Raw genomic sequence first — 17881 nt, 5'->3', positions numbered from 1 at the left:
TTATCCAAGCAACAAACCCAATAAAGTCAATTAAATATTGACTTTATTGGGTTTGTTGCTTGGATAAGGTGTGTAGGATTAATTGCTTCATCTAATGAATGTAATCCTTATATATATGTGACAATAAAAGAGAGTGAACACTTGTAATGTGTAATTATATAGATTTTTGTTTTCGGTTAAAATAGCAACCAAGTCAGTAATTTTATATAATTGAAAATAATTGGACAATAGATATTTCATATATCTAGACCTAGCGGCGAGTTGTTCTATATTTATGGTTTAATCAACCTATGAATTTGAGAAGAAAATGTCCCATGCTTTGCTTTTTAATTGTAAGCTCCTTGAGGCTGGGACTGTTTTCCTGTGTGTAGGTAAATGCGTGTTGCCACAGTATAAATAAGAGTGAGAATTATCAATATCCAGCAACCTCCTCTGAGATCTGGCTCAGGGCATGCACAATTGACCATACTAAAGAGAAGCTGTTGCAATCTCAGAGCAGTACATGACATACATTTTGCCACCTTTGCATCTTGTATTGCTCCTGATGAAATATGAGATCTTTGACACAGTTAAAATTATTTTTTAATTATTATTCCTACTTTTGTTACTGTAGTGCTTAGAGGCCAGTGCTCATTGAGCAAAGCACTGTACAAACATAAAAAGAAACAGCGGAGTATCAAGCTCTCTTCTCCCATGCCCTGGCCTTAACATTTCTTTAAATTTTAAAATGAAGCAGAGTCCATGGGATTTTTTTTTAAAGTGTCATAATGCAGTGTACATGTTTTCTTGTGTCGTAGGTGTGCTAAAAATGGCTACACATCTAGATGGTATCATCTCTCCTGTGGGGAACATTTCTGCAATGAGTGTTTTGATCACTATTATCGAAGGTATACTTACTGAGACCATATCTTGTTTACAGAAGTCCTGGAGAGATTGACTGGGTATTAAAAATGTGAAATCTCGTTTATTGAAACAAATATTTTAAACTTTCTCCTCTCTACTGACTTAGACTTAGAGACTGCTGAGTGTAAGTTGCACAAACTGCAGCTGATGTGTGGGCCTTCCATCAACCAAAGAGTGGCAATCTGAGCTGCATGTCAGTTTTTCTGTGACTTATTAAAAAAGTGTTCAGGGCTTTTTGAAAAGAGTGTAAATAAACAGAACAAAACCAACAAGTAATGAATTGTGAGCTGTTCTTTTGGAAAATAACTCAAAAACATCCTTTTTTAAAGGTACACTGTAGTCTTGGAAGAATTAGATTTTTATTGGTAAATGTTAGTAAATGTCAATTTCACTATACACACACAAATCGATGATTTGTTTCCATCAATGAGCATCAAAATTTACAGATAGGCAAAGTAAGAGACATGCTGCTTGAGAACTTGTTAGAGTTTGATTTAAAAGATATTTACTTTGTATATTTTGACATGAGCTGTTAAAACACAAATTGTCAAGTTATAAAGCTTTAACTTTTTTGAATCTCAGTATCTGCTATTAATTAATTAATTATTGTCTGACCCTCCTATAATTTCCCACAACTGTGAAAATTTAAACTAATAAAAATAGAAAAAAGTACTTAATAAACATTGATATTATCTGTCAAAATTACAAAAATAACTAAATAATAGACTTGAATTCTGCCAAGCCTAATTATAAGCAAGCCCAATTTTAACTTAAGTAAGTACACTTGGAGTAAATCTAGATTAGGGTGGTAGGAATTTGGTTTTACAAAGTGCCTCTCAGATTCAAAGTATCCCAAATCAGTGAAATAATTTGATGCTCGAAGTTAACTGCCATGTTAGTCTTTCTAGTCAGTAATGTGCTGAGCTGTAGTTTACCTCAACCTTGCATATTAGCCCCTGTATTTATTATCGAAAGGAAATGTAGGCCTACACACTTCCCTGATTGCTATCACATTTGTTTCTTTAAAGAAGTGCTATCCTCAGCCTTGTGTGTGTCTCTCTCTCTCTCTCTCTTTTTAAACATGATTTTTTGGAATGAGTATTGTACTTTAAAATAGACTGGATCAGTCCACTTGCTAACTGCTTGCCATTTACTTTAACTTTCTTCTTAGTCATAAAGATGGTTATGAGAAATACACTGCTTGGAAAAGGATTTGGACGAGTAATGGTAAAAGTGAGCCCAGTCCTAAAGCTTTCATGGCTGATCAACAGCTTCCTTACTGGGTAAGGAATATAGTGCTGTGTGTGTGTTTTGAATAGTTTCTAGTGTTTGAAGATCAAGTAGCAGGTTCTGCTCTGGGACTCTAGGAGGATTTCTGGTATTAGGAAGGTGGGATAAGGCAGACGCCAGATAATAATCCTGATCAGTTTCTCCACTGTCAGAAATCTTTCGCAATCCTTGGCTAAGTGCTCTCTGTGCAATACTCTGTTTCTCAGTCTAATTATTGAGGCAGCAGGAAGCATTTAGGATGTAGTTCAGATGGAAGCAGATGTCCGGAATGGGCAGGTGGTGATGGCGAAGAGGATGGTAACACTAGGGAAAATGGAGAGAGAGGGAGAAAACCAGCCATAAGGGAACAGAGGGTGAGTAAAATGAATGGGAAGGGAGTATACCTTCACTGGATGGGGATGGAATGGAAGGGAGAGTTCAGGAAGCAATGGACAATATAGATTTAATCCTGAGACATACTGCTTACTTTCAAACCCCATTGAAATAAGTGGGAATTGTGTGTTCAATACATCATAGAATTAAGTCCTATGAGTGAAATTCATCCTCATGCAGAACACCAGCAGAAAGTCAATGCGCAGCTTAAGTCTTATTTACACCCTGTGGTGTTAGGTGGCTCATAGGCCTTGTCCTAGCCATCTGCATAAACCCATAAGGAGTAGGTAGGCTTAAACTGTGCATAACCCTTGAACTGGTCCTCTGCATGAGGATGAATTTCACCTTATGTGAATAATGTATTTAACAACTCCCTTGCATCTTCCTTCTTACCTACCCATTAGTTATGGTCCCAAAATAGATTTCCTATCACATTCCCTTGCTGCTGTTTGTTGCATCATGTAATTGATTCGGATTACAGATCAAGCTCAGTTAAAACATGTTTGTTTTTCACTTCTAGGTGCAGTGCACAAAACCAGAGTGTGGGAAATGGCGTCAGCTGACAAAGGAAATCCAGCTGACATCGCAAATAGCAAAAACGTACCGATGTGGTATGAAACTGAACAATTCTACTAAGGTAACAGCAACACTGTTTGTCCCTACTTAAGCTGCAGTTAAGGTGGTTCTTTCGTTATAGTCATTAACTATGCTTATTTTTTTTCTTTTAACATTTATATTTGTTAGAATGATGAGTTGAATATCTTAGGAGCTGCATAGTTTGTATTCTACAGCAATTTAAACGTTTCCCTCAGGAGAGTGATGAAAGTGCAATATCCAAAACATCATTTGTAGAAATGCCCATGCAATTAGTTGTAAAATCATGCTTCAAAATGCTAAGAGATCAGTCTCCATGAAAGTCACTGCTTCCAAAATGTGTGTGCCTTTCCAATATCCTTTTTTGGTTTGATTTTTTTTTACACTAATCAAAACATCTGAAATGTCCAATGGCTCTTTTTTTTAGTTATTTAATGTGCATCTGTACTGGACAACTGAAATGAAAGGATTCAGATTTAATAGGAAGACAGTAAACTCCTAAAAGTCATTGTAGTATCTTACTAGCAGTACTAGCGTTATGGTTGAGGAAGAACTTTTGTTGCGAGTCTGCTTTCAGACATTTAAGGTGAAATTCTGGTGCTACTGATGTCAGTGGGGTCAGTAGTTCACCCTTTAATTCTTTGGTCAAGAGAATTTTCTCATGGAATCTTCCTGGAATATCTGATAAAATTACATCTGGCTGTTTTTTTTTTGTTTGTTTTGTTTTGTGGAATTTTAACATGAAACAGTTTTTTCACCTGCTGAGACACCTTTAGATATCACTGAAATTGCTATTCAAATAAACAATTAACTTGCTGTTGACATATTTCTCATTGAGGACAAGTGTCTTTAGTATGCATATGAAAGTAGTATACTGTGTATGCACAGGAAGTGATTTTATTGAATGTTTGTACAATGCTGCAGATACATGCATATGTGAAGAGGCAAGTATCTAGATTGCTGAGCACTGAAATGCAGTGTAAGCCGAAACGCATTTTCATTTCCACTCAATCCCCCAGCTAGGTATATGTTAATGTGAGATCATTAGATAGCCAAGACCATTCAGTTCAATCAGCCAGGAACTTTATCTGTGGTGTTTGGCTTTTTAGTATTTTTTTAATATGTACTGTAAAAAAATAACCAAAATACTGCGATATGGTAATTATCTGTGCTATGAAAGATTAAAATAAAGCACTCTTTTTTTAAAATACATTTTTAAGTTGAAAGGAGTTGTATCAGAGTCTGATTTGCTTCTTTTATGTAATATTCTTGTGTGGCTTTAGATAGTTTAAATTTCTCTTTTAGATTGAGGGCTCGGACCAGTGTTCCATGCCTGAGGATCTGGTGAGTTGCCTGTACATAGCTGTTCATTTGCTCTATAGTGTAAAAATGGAATTAAAACATGGGAATGGGGTAGGTGTGTTTTTTCCCTTTCTTAGCCAGAGATCACAACTGCAGCGTCCTCTTTTGGCATGAGTATGTTTCAGCCTCAGGAATTGAGATTACATATGCCTCATCTGGAGGAGGATCTGTTTTAATAATGGGCAAGGGCCGACCCTTCAACCTTCTAATCTTTCTTCTCTCTTAGTATACATGTTCATGTCTCTGACTTGAGGCCCTGATTCTAGGTCTATTCCTGATTCTAGGGTCTGATCAGGCAAAAATGGCATACATTGCCTGCACTAACCATCCAGATCTGGGCAGAAAATTCCCTGGGTTTTTTGGGGGAATCTCCATTTTCTTTCAGGCTGGTGGCCTATTTCGTAAACTGTCTCCCTAAGTATGTGAAGAAATAAACTAATTTTTCCTAATTATTACGAAGGTTTGACAATTTTGAAGTGTGGCATTATATTTTGATTAGACTGGGATGCCATCATGAATGGCATGACAGTGCATTGCAGTTTCTCTGCACAACATTGTGTGCAATAAACTGAAGTTGGCAAGTGTACGAACAGTTCCTTTATGCCACACAATTTGTTTAGGTTAATTCTTGTTAACACTTGTGTGAGTTTGCCTATATATTTAAGCTTTTTGATATGTATTTGTTTTGCATTGTAACTATAGATCTGCAAGACGACAAGGTTCGTTGTTGCAGGAAGGGAAGAATATAAATGAAATTGATCAATTATGTATTGCCATAAGCCTCTTAAGACAGCTAAATTCAGCTGTTTTGAATCAGAAACTATTAAAAATGCCTAGTCTGGACGAGGTGATGAAGTAATTCTCATTTTTTTTGGTTTGCAAAATGGATGCTATGTTTGTGGCTCTTGGCAGCTTCATTTCTGCTGCACATGGCAACAGTTCAGGCTTTCTAAGTCAGGCACAGGAGGGAGAGAAAGGGAAGAAAAATGTCTATGTGATTTAAACTGTCTTGTCTTTGGGGCTGGTGCTTTTAGTGCTCTCAGATTTGAGTTTTGAGGGGTAAAATGGACAAATGGGTTCAGAGTATTGATGCTTGTTCTCTTCTGCCTTCTCTCCTCCATCCAGAGAGTTGCTGAAGTTTCAGACCATTGGTGGAACTCCATGCTCATCCTCCCTCCTTTGCTTAAAGACAGTGTGGCAGCTCCTTTGCTCTCTGCGTACTATCCAGACTGCGTGGGCATGAGTCCCTCCTGTACCAGCACTAACCGATTACTTGGTGAATCCAACGCTGTGAAGTTAGAGCACATAAAGAGTGCACCTAATGTAGCTGGTAAGGGTTGTTTCTGTGTCTGTTTCAGGGATTCTCAAACTTCATTGTACTGCGACCCCCTTCTGACAACAGAAATTACTACACGACCCCAGGAGGGGGGACCAAAGCCTGAACCCACCCCGGGTGAGGGGGCTAAGGCCCAAGTCCTCTCACCCCAGGCAGGGGGACCAAAGCCAAAGCCCAAGGGCTACAGCCCCAGGCAGGGGCTGATGTCAGAGACTGTCTAGCAACTTACTCTTCTTCAATGTATTCTGCATTTCAAGGCGATGTTTTATTTCAGAGAGAACAAAGAATTATATGAATGTCAGACTAGAACATCTATTGGTCTTGATTCCTTCTACTCCATCCATTTGTCCCACCTGTGTGTGTTACCCAGAGAGCCAAAAAAAACCGCTCTAACCTGAATAGGTCCAGATCTCTTCAGCTGGAAGGACAATGTCTGCATTGCAGGACTTGGAGAGTGGAGGAGGGAATAAAGCAGTGAAAACTTGGGACAATCCTTAGAGTTGTCAGAGGTTTGAGGACTTCCTCACTACCACCCCGAGGATGGTCATTGGGCATGCTCAGTGTATAATCTTAGAGTGGCCAGGAACAGACTAGTCGATACAGCAGAGTACAACTGATTCATGGCCTGTCTTTATTCCATTTCAGGGATGAACAGATACTTCCAGCCCTTCTACCAGCCCAATGAATGTGGTAAAGCACTTTGTGTGAGACCAGATGTCATGGAATTAGATGAGCTCTATGAGTTCCCAGAATATTCACGAGATCCTACCATGTACCTAGCTTTGAGAAACCTCATCTTGTCTTTGTGGTACACAAATTGCAAAGTAAGCAAGGCTGAGAGTTAATGGCATACTTTTATATTTACAAATAATGTGCTCTTAGGCACTGCCTCCAAGAAGTATCGGAGTCTGTGTTCTACAAAGAATCTTCATTAGACAAAGTAATTGCACTTTAAAAATTGTAAAAAAAAAATAAAAAACAGCACTAAACAAAAAAATTGCTTATACTTAATAATGCCAAGAAACTTCCTTTAAAGTGATCTGCAAATGTTTTTGAAACATTCCAACTTTAAGATGAAAGCCCTGTACAAGCTTGGTAAAGGGAAACTTCAGAATATGTCTAAATGGCTTTTTAGGGCACTTCAGTACTTTTTGTTTATGTGAAAGTTAGATAAGTACTGATACCTGGGTAAACATGAGAACAGGCTCATGACAAAACTATAGCTGAGGATGACTAAGGAGGAAAAGTAGAACATCACAGCTTCTAGCATCTTAGAAACTTAGTCCAGATTGAGCACGTTATTTGCAACACAAACACCATGTAGAGAATAGGAGTCTTTCAGTCACCTTCTAGTGTATCTGCAGGGGCACAAGTGACCCCAGACATGGTTGTGGGCTTGATTCTCTCTTTGTTTATACTGATTTAACTCGGTTATCTTCACTGGAGTTACTCCTGATTTATAGTAGTATAAATGAGATCAGAAGCCCTATTGGTTTCCTCAAAACTAAGACTTCTCAACTTGGGTCTCTTAATACAAGATTTTTGAATATGATCCTGTTTTTACTTTGGCTGGAGTAGCGTACAACTTGCACAGACCTCTACTGGGTGGATCCAGAGGGCATTCAGTGGAAAAGCTTGAATATCTAGCATTGCTGCAATATCAAAATGTGTGCTTGACAGGCATCATGGATGTAGCTGAGGTCCATTGTACTCTCATCTCATTTGTTCTGTGTTAATTCACTCTGTTTGGTTATGGGAGAATTGGAAGAATCAAATGGCCTAGAGATTCTCTTCCTGCAGTTGGCTGACACACAAAATTGAACTTTACTCTGTTAATCTCTCTTAGAAACCTGTTTGATTAGAGGTTAGACTTCAGCATCTAAATTACGGTTGAAATATGTTTTAAGCCTGGGAAAGCATGGAACATTTTGTATGAACATGTCTTTGTTTTGTTTTTGTTTCCCAATATGCAGGAAGCTCTTACCCCTCACAAATGTACTCATCGCATCATTGTGCGGGGGCTTGTGCGTATTCGCTGTGTCCAAGAGATGGAGAGGATACTTTATTTTATGGCAAGAAAAGGGCTGATTAATACAGGGATTTTGTCTGTCAATCCTGACCAACATCTTCTTCCCAAAGAATACCACAATGTAGGTAACCATAATATTAATTAGTAGATAGAATATGCTGCTGCTTAATTTCTGTTTTCATGTTTGGGCTCTTGTTTCATTCTGTAATTTCAACCGTATTAGCCAGAATCATGTTTAAACCTAGCTTAGCTCTTGCTAGCAAAGTGTTAACTCCCATTGACTTCAGTGGACGCATCAGGCCTATGGTTTCCGTGGCCATTATGGACAGGGATGAACTACATTGTAACCTGTTTTCTAAACCCATGGTATACACTCTGCTTTCCTCCATGGCCTAGCATAGTAATTCACCCCTGTTTACCCAGGCTAGAAAACATGGCTTTCAAGAACTGTCGTCTTCTTAGTGTATGCACAACGTGCCTCAGGTGGCACGTGACCAGGATTCATCACCAAATTTGGTCTGCTGGTTGGATCATTAGCTTTCCCAGCCCGGACCAGGTACTGACAGGGAGCGTGACATGAACGCTGATCCATTTCCCACCTTCAAGAATTGTGATCAATGGGTGTTTGTATGTGACTGTCAATTTGTGTGACACAACACTGAAATGTAGATCAAAAATGAATATGTGCTGTAAGGGCCTGTCTCCTAGAAATACAGACAAGTACAATTTTATGCTACATGTAAATGAAAAGTGTGTGTATTTTAAACTAGTTTTCATTATTTAACGGCTTTTGTGATCAAAGATTCTTACAAGATACATGGTACGTTTGATCTAGGTCACTTAACTTGCTTGACTTTTTTATCAGCACTGTTTTAGTCTAAGTTAATTGAGACATCTGCTTTTAAAGGCCTCAAATAAACCAGTTAGTATCCCCAAAGCAGTAACTGGCCTTCCATGGACTCTAAATGAACCCTAACAAATCATGCCTTTCAAAGTTATCATTGACTATTTTAGAGGACACAGGCCTTATCTCACACCACTGAAATCAGTGGGAGCACAGATGTCACCCATAATGTGCAATGATTGATTTTTGGTTTTGCACCGACTGATTTCTTCTATAAGAACATTTGCTACTTTCCTTCTCTCTCTTTTTTAAAACACAAAAGAAATCTGTCATTATTGTTGGGGCTGGTCCAGCAGGATTAGCAGCTGCAAGACAACTGCACAACTTTGGAATTAAGGTAAGAAGTTTTAGGATAAATACTTTTTTTTTTTTCAACATGTGCAAACAGCAGACCTCCAACTTCATAGGATTTAGAAACTTGTCCTTCAGTAGTGGAAAAATAATATTCCTAATACAGATGCCTCCATAGAAGAACCCAATAAATGTACAAAATCTAGGGTTTAATTAGGTTAAGTAATATCTGTTGGTTGTTTTAGTTCAGGTCAAACAACAAAGCAAAACAGCAGTACGTTTAGTATGTATTTTACATGCTATTTTAAAAAATGACATATGAGAACAGTGTCCAGAACAGAGGGTTGACTGTGGTTCTTAGGTGCTATCATAATGTAAATAATAAGGAAAAATTAACTCTTGTTTATTAAGTTAACTTTACCAGAATTAAAAATAATTGGCATGATCTCTTTATAATAAACAAGTGTACATAAATTGCATATATTTGATTGTATCCCTGTTCCCGCACTCATCTTGATTCTGCAATACTTTGCACACATGAGTAGTCCCATTAAAATCAGTGGAAATACTTCCATGTCTAAATGTTTGCAAGATTGGAGATTGAGTGGGAGTTGAGCACTTAGCTCCTTGATTTCTTTTGAAAATCCTTGTGACCAGATGCTTGGATGGGCCACACTGGGGAGGCCACGCTCAGGGGAGACCCCAAGAAATAGGGCAGACAATCCCCAAAGCTGGTGGTTTACTCTATAATTAGATTCCCCAAGCTATTTTAAAAAATAAAAAGCTTCTGCAGTACCACACTGGTTAACCGGAAGCCAAACACAGTCTCCTTTGGGCATTCCAGCCCTGGGCTCCCATCCAGACAATGAAGTCTAATATAGTGAGAGATTACTGAAAACCTATTTCAGCATATGTGAGGTTCTTACTGATCCCAAAGGATCAGATACTTACCCCAGATCAGGATGTATCTGAGATCCTACCCAAATATGCTGTCAGTCAATCCTTAGTAAACGAACTAAGGATTGATTAAGAAAAGAGAGTTATAAAGGTTAATAGATCATATACATACAAACGATTGCAAAGTCCTTATATCAGGTTTGTAGCAGTGATGGAATAGATTGCAAAAGTCTCTCTAGTAACTTCCAAAAGATTGGAAGGGCCTCAGACCAGAGTTCAAGATACTCCTTTTAGTTGTAAATCCCCAGTCCAAGGAATTAGAGCAGGAAAGAGGCAACCTGGAGGTGTCTCGGGTGTCTTTTATATCCTTTGCTATGGGACAGAAAATTTCCATGCACAAGATGGAGTCCAGGGTCACATATCATTGAATCATAGAATATCAGGGTTGGAAGGGACCTCAGGAGGTCATCTAGTCCAACCCCATTTCCCAACTAAATCATCCCAGCTAGGGCTTTGTCAAGCCTGACCTTAAAAACTTCTAAGGAAGGAGATTCCACCACCTCCCTAGGTAACCCATTCCAGTGCTTCACCACCCTCCTAGTGAAAAGGTTTTTCTTAATATCCAGCCTAAACCTCTCCCACTGCAACATGAGACCATTACTCCTTGTTCTGTCATCTGGTACCACTGAGAACAGTCTAGATCCATCCTCTTTGGAACCCCCTTTCAGGTAGTTGAAAGCAGCTATCAAATCCACCCTCAGTCTTCTCTTCTGCAGACTAAATAATCCCAGTTCCCTCAGCCTCTCCTCATAAGTCATGTGTTCCAGCCCCTTAATCATTTGTGTTGCCCTCCGCTGGACTCTTTCCAATTTTTCCACATCCTTCTTGTAGTGTGGGGCCCAAAACTGGACACAGTCAACTCCAGATGAGGCCTCACCAATGTGGAATAGAGGGGAATGATCATGTCCCTCAATCTGCTGGCAATGCCCCTACTTATGCAGCCCAAAATGCTGTTAGCATTCTTGGCAGCAAGGGCACACTGTTGACTCATATCCAGCTTCTCGTCCACTGTAATCCCTAGGTCCCTTTCTGCAGAACTGCTGCCTAGCCATTCGGTCCCTAGTCTGTAGCAGTGCATGGGATTCTTCCGTCCTAAGTGCAGGGCTCTGCACTTGTCCTTGTTGAACCTCATCAAGTTTCTTTTGGTCCAGTCCTCTAATTTGTCTATGTCCCTTTGTACGCTATCCCTACCCTCCAGCGTATCTACCACTCCTCCCAGTTTAGTGTCATCTGAAAACTTGCTGAGAGTGCCATTATCACATGTTCTCACATGCTTTGCTGACTCATGCAGCTATTTGCCATATTCTTTCCAAGATGTCCACAGGAAAGGCTTACTGGGCAGGATGAATTTCTTTAATGACCCACTGTGAGCTGAGTGTCCTTAATTGGCCATCACACATAGCTGTCTAATCCTGATGTAAATCTACCTGGAGGGTGCCACCCAGGAACAATACACATATTGGAGATACAAATACACAACATTCGTAACTTTGGATACAAAGATCATACGTGGATTTAATCAGGATAATCATGTTTGACAGATTGTAACTTTTCCATTTTGACACCTAACATGATACACTTTGTGCAAGACTTATGGAAATTGTGTAACAGAGTAACAATAGTGTTATAAATGGTCACCTTTCTTATGCACAGCATCACAATCCAGAAGGCTGGAATTCTGCCCCATTTTCAACCCATTCCATGATTGCTAAATCACAAATGCACGTTGTCCTCCATGTGCTTTGTGTCAATCATGCAGAAATCTATTTTGCAATGAATTATATTAATATCAAACAGCAAAAACAGTTTGAATTGAAAATATTGCTTATCTCTTTAGAAAATATGTATTTTCAGTACAGGAAATGTACATTAAATGTATTTTAAAAGAAACAGCAAAAGGTCATCATATATTGACTTGGACAACTGGAGCACCTTTCCCTAAACCTGAAAAATTGGAAGTTTTTTCACCTTGTAGAAGTTGAAAAAAGGAAATGATAATATGCTCAAGCCTAGTTCTATTAAGGTATTAATTTTGGCTAAAGTTTAAATGAGCCCTTGTTTTATAACTGTGTGTATGTATCTCTTTAAAGTAACTTTAAAATTACAATATGAAAAACATGAATAGAAGGTCTGCTCCATTAGTGTTCATTTATCAACAAAGTAAAGTATTACGCTCAATAACATAACTAAGCAGCTTAATTTTGTCTTTATCCTGGAACCTAGATAAATGTTTTTAAAATATCTTCTCTGACAACTTCCTAAGCTATATTTGTGTTACAGGTCATTGTGCTAGAAGCGAAAGACAGAATTGGCGGGCGTGTGTGGGACGATAGGACTTTCAGAGGAGTCACTGTAGGAAAAGGAGCACAGATTGTGAATGGCTGTGTCAACAACCCGATAGCACTAATGTGTGAGCAAGTGGGTTTCTTCCCTGCAATGGTTATGCATTATTGTTAGTGAAAGTGGTCTAATTACAAAGCCATGTAGGCATGTATATATGTGTGAGTGCCATGGTTTTGCTCCACGAGTTAATATTTTTTAATATAAAAGTTACCTTCCAGGAATTAGGTGGGTCAGCCTCTTATAATCAGAGCAATGATTGAGCTAACCTTAAAATAATTTGTTTCTTTTAAAATATCTCCATTTTAACATTAGTCACCTTAAAAAAAAAAAACAACCAATCAAGCCAAATGATCCCTCACAATAGAATTCCTTGTGGTAAGGCTGCTCTTATTTATGATACATTTAAGTCCTTTATGAATTCTAAAGTATAGAAAAAATCCTTGGTTTCAACTACTACCTTTCAGACAGAGTACTATATATGTATTTATTGTCTTGAATGGCTCTTTAAATACAGTTAAGTTTGATCTATGCCACGTTTTAACTAGAAATGAAGCAAAAGACAAAGTGCTTTCTGAGTGCAAATTTTTAATTGAAGATCTTGCAGCACACAATTCAAATGAAATTATTGTCCACTTTGATTCAGGAAAGGAGGTGAAGAAATAACTAGCTCAGAGATATTCTGCTCAAAGTATCTGTAGTCCATCTCTTAGGTGAAACAAGTTAATAGAGAAAGTTCTCATCTTAATGAGTGAGAATAAGAGATTCTGATGAAATGCTAGTCTAACTCATAGCAACCAAATTGACCATAGAAAAACATCACTTTCATAACCATCCTTAGTAGTACTAATCCATATACGGAGAAATGGTCAGTCTGTAAAGCATAAGAGTTTATCAAGTTTGAGAACTTTAGGGCTTATCTGTATTGCAATAAAAACCACATCTGGTGACGCAATTTATGACATGGTTGGTGTGATTTAAAACATAAATCTGCCTTGTAAGTGATAGCTGTGTGGTAACCATGTCTTTGATTAGTGCTACAGCCTTGGACAGAGCAGGGTTTTAGCACAGTGTCAGGTACATTGCTAAACTAAAAATGGCTAGGCACCAGCTGCAAGAAGAAGCCATGTTTTTGCCTGTGACTGCAGATAATGTTGTGACAGTCCCCAGCAGCTTGGTGGTTGTAGTATAGATAAGCCCTTAAACTGGAGTTGGCAATAGTTTTCAACTGAAAGCCCCAACTGACCTTAGTGTGGTTTTATGGCATTGTGGAGATTCATGTATATTGTCTCTCAGTGAATTCCAGATGAAATCCACATAGGCTACCAGTAAAAAGGTGTTTTTTAACTGCCAACATTGCAAACTCCAAAGCAGCTTTATGTTCAGATCCAAGGCTGAGTTTTTGCAAGTGAACTTAGCTAACTAGTCTGCTGGAGACCAGGAGAAAATCCAGCTCATTTTCCTGTAACTGTCCAATGCTCTATGCCACTGGGAAGAATAATGGGGAAAAATAGCAAAACCTTATTTTAATCAGAAAAGTGAGAAGGAATGGCTTCTGAATACCCAGAGGGAGCTCATATGTTGAGTAATAGTGTGTGATCATTTATTTAGGGTATTTTTTACTTTTTTTAAAATAGAACTGTATTTTGAAAAGAGACCTGCAGTGGGAAGCAGCCCAAGGTCTCACAGGATAAGTGGGTAGAATGGGGAAATCTTAGGCCATATCTCTGACTAGGTAAAAGTGCACTGAAAAGAATTTGTGCTACATCTCCAAGTAATTGTTTCACTTGGACTTTGTAAAACTTGTCAACTCTTTATGTGTGACTTTTAAAAAAAGAAAAAATACTGACAGTTGGCCAAGCAAAGCAAGGTTTAACACTCAACTCAGTGGCATCCCTCTGTCTCTCTTTCTGTCTATAATGCAATAATTATTGAATTATTGAACATCTGATCAATTCCAGAACATTCAGGGAATGTTTTAGTCCTCTATGGGCAGAACTATATTAATATTGGTGAAAACTGGAAGGGGCAAATGGTGGAGACACAGAGCTCCTGGCTTCTGGTTGGCAGACTCTGCAGCATGGAGGACACACACAGCCCCTGGCATGAGAAAAGGGGCCAAGAGGTTGCAGTGAGTCTCTGAAATAGAGCGGGACGGAAGGGTGGGACACGGAGAGTTTGCGGGATGTATGTGGAGGAAGGGAAGGAGCTCCTGCTGTGTGCAATGCACTCTGCCTACAGAAGCAACAAAGTGTGCAACTCTCTAGTTTCACCATTTTCTAATCCTTGTATTTTTGTACTGCCTTTGATGTATTGTTGCTTAAAAATCATAGGCTTGGTTTAACTGCTGAGTGTCAGGTTCCATTCAGAACTAAATTTTTGTATTATTTTAAGAGGTTGAGATTCATGTCTAACCTGACCAGTTGTTTAAAGTGTGCAAAAACTCCATGTTCGCAACAGTGCCTTATTCCTAAGGATTTACCCTTCTTTTTAAAATGTACTTGAGCAGCTTATAAAGTGAATTTTCCCCATAGAAATTTTACTCTTATTCATTTCTTTTGAAGCTTGGCATTAAAATGCACAAACTAGGGGAGAGATGTGATTTGATCCAAGAAGGTGGAAGGATAACTGACCCCACTATAGATAAGCGCATGGACTTTCATTTCAATGCCATCCTGGATGTTGTCTCAGAATGGAGAAAAGATAAGACCCAGCATCAAGATGTTCCTCTTGGAGGTAAGAGAGGCGTTGTCCTGGACACCAGAGATGTTGACAATGTTCATAACCATAAGACTAAGGGGGCTTTTATGCCAATTTGCTTTTAATTTCGTACATAATTTGAGGATTCTGAATATTTGTATGTATGGTTGGCCTTAAACTTCTAGGCTCCATTGAAGTCAATGGGAGCTTTGCCACTGAATTCAGTGGAGCCAGGATTTCACCCCTAGATTGTAGTCCAGACCATATCTCATTTGAAGAGTAATTTTTTCCTATATTGATGATAACATAGGAGATTGGTGTGACGAAATGAGAATGTTCTTAAATTTTTTCACTGAATACTGTGTGGGTGCCTCAGTTTCCCCTATGCATTTCTTAAGTATCTAGGTGGTGGGATAAGGGTGTGCGATTGTTGCAGAGCCCTAGAGGGCAGGGGTGTGCAAGGGTCTGCACAGAGAATGGCCGACACCCTGTTTCCTGGCAACTAATGGCCTGGACCCCTCCTCTGCAAAGGTGCCAACTGAAGGTGTTGGAGAACAAAGAGATCAGGTGACCTCCTGGCCTGGAAAAGAAACAAAGGGAGAGGAGGGGCTGAAGAGTTTCAGTTTGAAGCTGGCTGGGAAAATGGAGGGGAGGCCAGACAGACCTCCTGGCCTCCCCTGGCCCCCAAGATGGACCTGACTAAGGGGGTCCTGTTGTTTGTACCTGCAAGACCTGTCTTGGACTGTGTTCCTGTCATCTAAATAAACCTTCTGTTTTACTGGCCAGCTAAGAGTCATGGTGAATCGCAGGAAGCCGGGGGTGCAGGGCCTTGTCTCCCCCAACTCCGTGACAATTGGATCAGTTGTTTTCATAGTTTGGCCATTTTTAATACACCTGTCCTTGGGCTTTGGTACTACCACTAGTTTGTCTCTAAGGATATGTCTACACTGCAGTTACACACCCTCGACTGGTCCATGCCAGCTGACTTGGGCTCAGGTTACGGGGATTTAATTATGGTGTAGATGTTCAGCCAAGTAGCTGAAGCAGTTTTGGTTGGATAGAGATGGTCAGGGCAGCTGTGATTTTATTTTTTAAATTACATTTTCAGAATATAGTTCTGCTCCTTTTTTCTATGATGAGTACACAGAGTAAGGGCCTGATCCAAAGCCCACTGGAAAACAAGGAAGAGAATCCATTGTTGAATTGGGCCCCAAATCGCTCAAATCTTTTGCTTATGTGAAAATTAAACAGAATTCTATAGAAGGTGGCATTCGGAGTAGTATTCATGTTTGCTTTGGGGTTATTTTGTTTTTGTTTTAATTTTTTTTTAATGAATTAACCTTGGGGAATGAGTGTTATTTAAACCACATCACTGCAGCATGATGTACTGATGGTAGCTGAACAATGAATTTCTCTGCTGTCTATGTTGGTTATCCCATATGGCTCCTTTTTTTTTTTTTTTAACCAGACTTTTTTTTCTGAGGTTGACAGTAATATCTACTCTTTTTGAGGGCAGTTCTCAACATACGCTGCCTTATCTATATCTGAAATCAAATTATTTTAATCCTAAACCAAATTAGGGTTTCATCTGATCATATGTGAGAGATCTTGCTGGCATATATTCTGTAGCAGCTTTTTCACTAAATAAGAAATACATTTGAATGAGTATTAATAGCTAACTTACAAACTTGTGTGATTCAGAGAACAATGTACTATGATCACCTGTTTCTACATTCTTAATGTAAATCTGTTTCTGTACAGAGAAGATACAGGAGATCTATAAGGCTTTTATTCAGGAGTCAGGTATCCAGTTCAGTGATTTGGAGGAAAAGGTACTACAGTTCCACCTCAGTAACTTGGAGTATGCCTGTGGCAGTGACCTCCATCAGGTGAGTGCATGATTGATTAAATATGTGATGTAACTTAGAAACAGGTCACACATCACCTCCATATTGGTGCACATAACAAAATTCATTCCGCACATGGAGGTAAAAAATTAGAGGGAACGTTGTTGTGTGGTACTGGCAATATATGTATGTGAGTGCAGGTATGTATTTACATGTATCATTTTACTTGCAGTAGTCAGTTTTCTAGTGTTGTATTAGTTGCTGTGAAATATTATTGGATAAATTATCTGTAGCCCTTGAGAATATAATAGAACCTCAGAGTTATGAACACCTCAGGAATGGAGGTGGTTCGTAACTGAAATATTCGTAACTGAACAAAACGTTATGGTTGTTCTTTCAAAAGTTCACAACTGAACATTGAGTTAATATAGCTTTGAAACTTTACTATGAAGAAGAAAACATGCTGCTTTCCCTTTTTTTTTTAGTAGTTTACATATAACACAGTACTGTATTTGTTTTTTTTGTTTTCTTTTGTCTCTGCTGCCTGATTGCGTACTTCTGGTTCCAAATGAGGTGTGGTGTTGACTGATCAGTTCTTAACTCTGGTGTTCATAACTCTGAGGTTCTACTGTATTGTTATGGTAAAAATGATAATCATGAACATAGCTGCTGCATTATATTTTTACTATTTTAGTAGTAGAATACTTTCATTTTCAATAGAAACCCTATGGATGACATACCTTTACTCTTAGTTCCTGCCCAGTTTGCTGAGAACCATTTCAAACCAACACCTTCCCTCCCCCTAGTATTATTCAGCCATATGTTTTGGGAGTTTTGCTGTTGACTTCAAAGGAGTCAACAATTTCACCCTTTGTTTTTAAATCTCATGTAATCATGCTTGTTAACTTTGTAGTGGCACCAATCTGCTGGCCTTAGAAACAAACCCCAGAGATTTA

The 17881-nt window shown here is 38.8% G+C and overlaps 1 protein-coding gene across 1 annotated transcript in view; it reads left to right on the top strand.

Moving 5' to 3' along the window:
- KDM1B (lysine demethylase 1B) overlaps positions 1-17881 on the top strand; it is a 38220-nt gene that overhangs the window by 6240 nt on the left and 14099 nt on the right. The window contains exons 5-15 of the mRNA XM_045003013.1: positions 798-887; positions 2075-2186; positions 3086-3202; positions 4465-4503; positions 5647-5851; positions 6503-6681; positions 7831-8007; positions 9053-9127; positions 12319-12456; positions 14943-15114; positions 16840-16967. Coding sequence (XP_044858948.1) covers positions 798-887; positions 2075-2186; positions 3086-3202; positions 4465-4503; positions 5647-5851; positions 6503-6681; positions 7831-8007; positions 9053-9127; positions 12319-12456; positions 14943-15114; positions 16840-16967 — 1432 coding nt within the window. The remainder of the gene's footprint in view (positions 1-797; positions 888-2074; positions 2187-3085; positions 3203-4464; positions 4504-5646; positions 5852-6502; positions 6682-7830; positions 8008-9052; positions 9128-12318; positions 12457-14942; positions 15115-16839; positions 16968-17881) is intronic.

The sequence above is a fragment of the Mauremys mutica genome, chromosome 2 (genome assembly GCF_020497125.1).
Source record: "Mauremys mutica isolate MM-2020 ecotype Southern chromosome 2, ASM2049712v1, whole genome shotgun sequence".
Lineage (NCBI taxonomy): Eukaryota > Metazoa > Chordata > Testudines > Geoemydidae > Mauremys > Mauremys mutica.
This window is presented reverse-complemented; position numbering and strand designations above follow the sequence as displayed.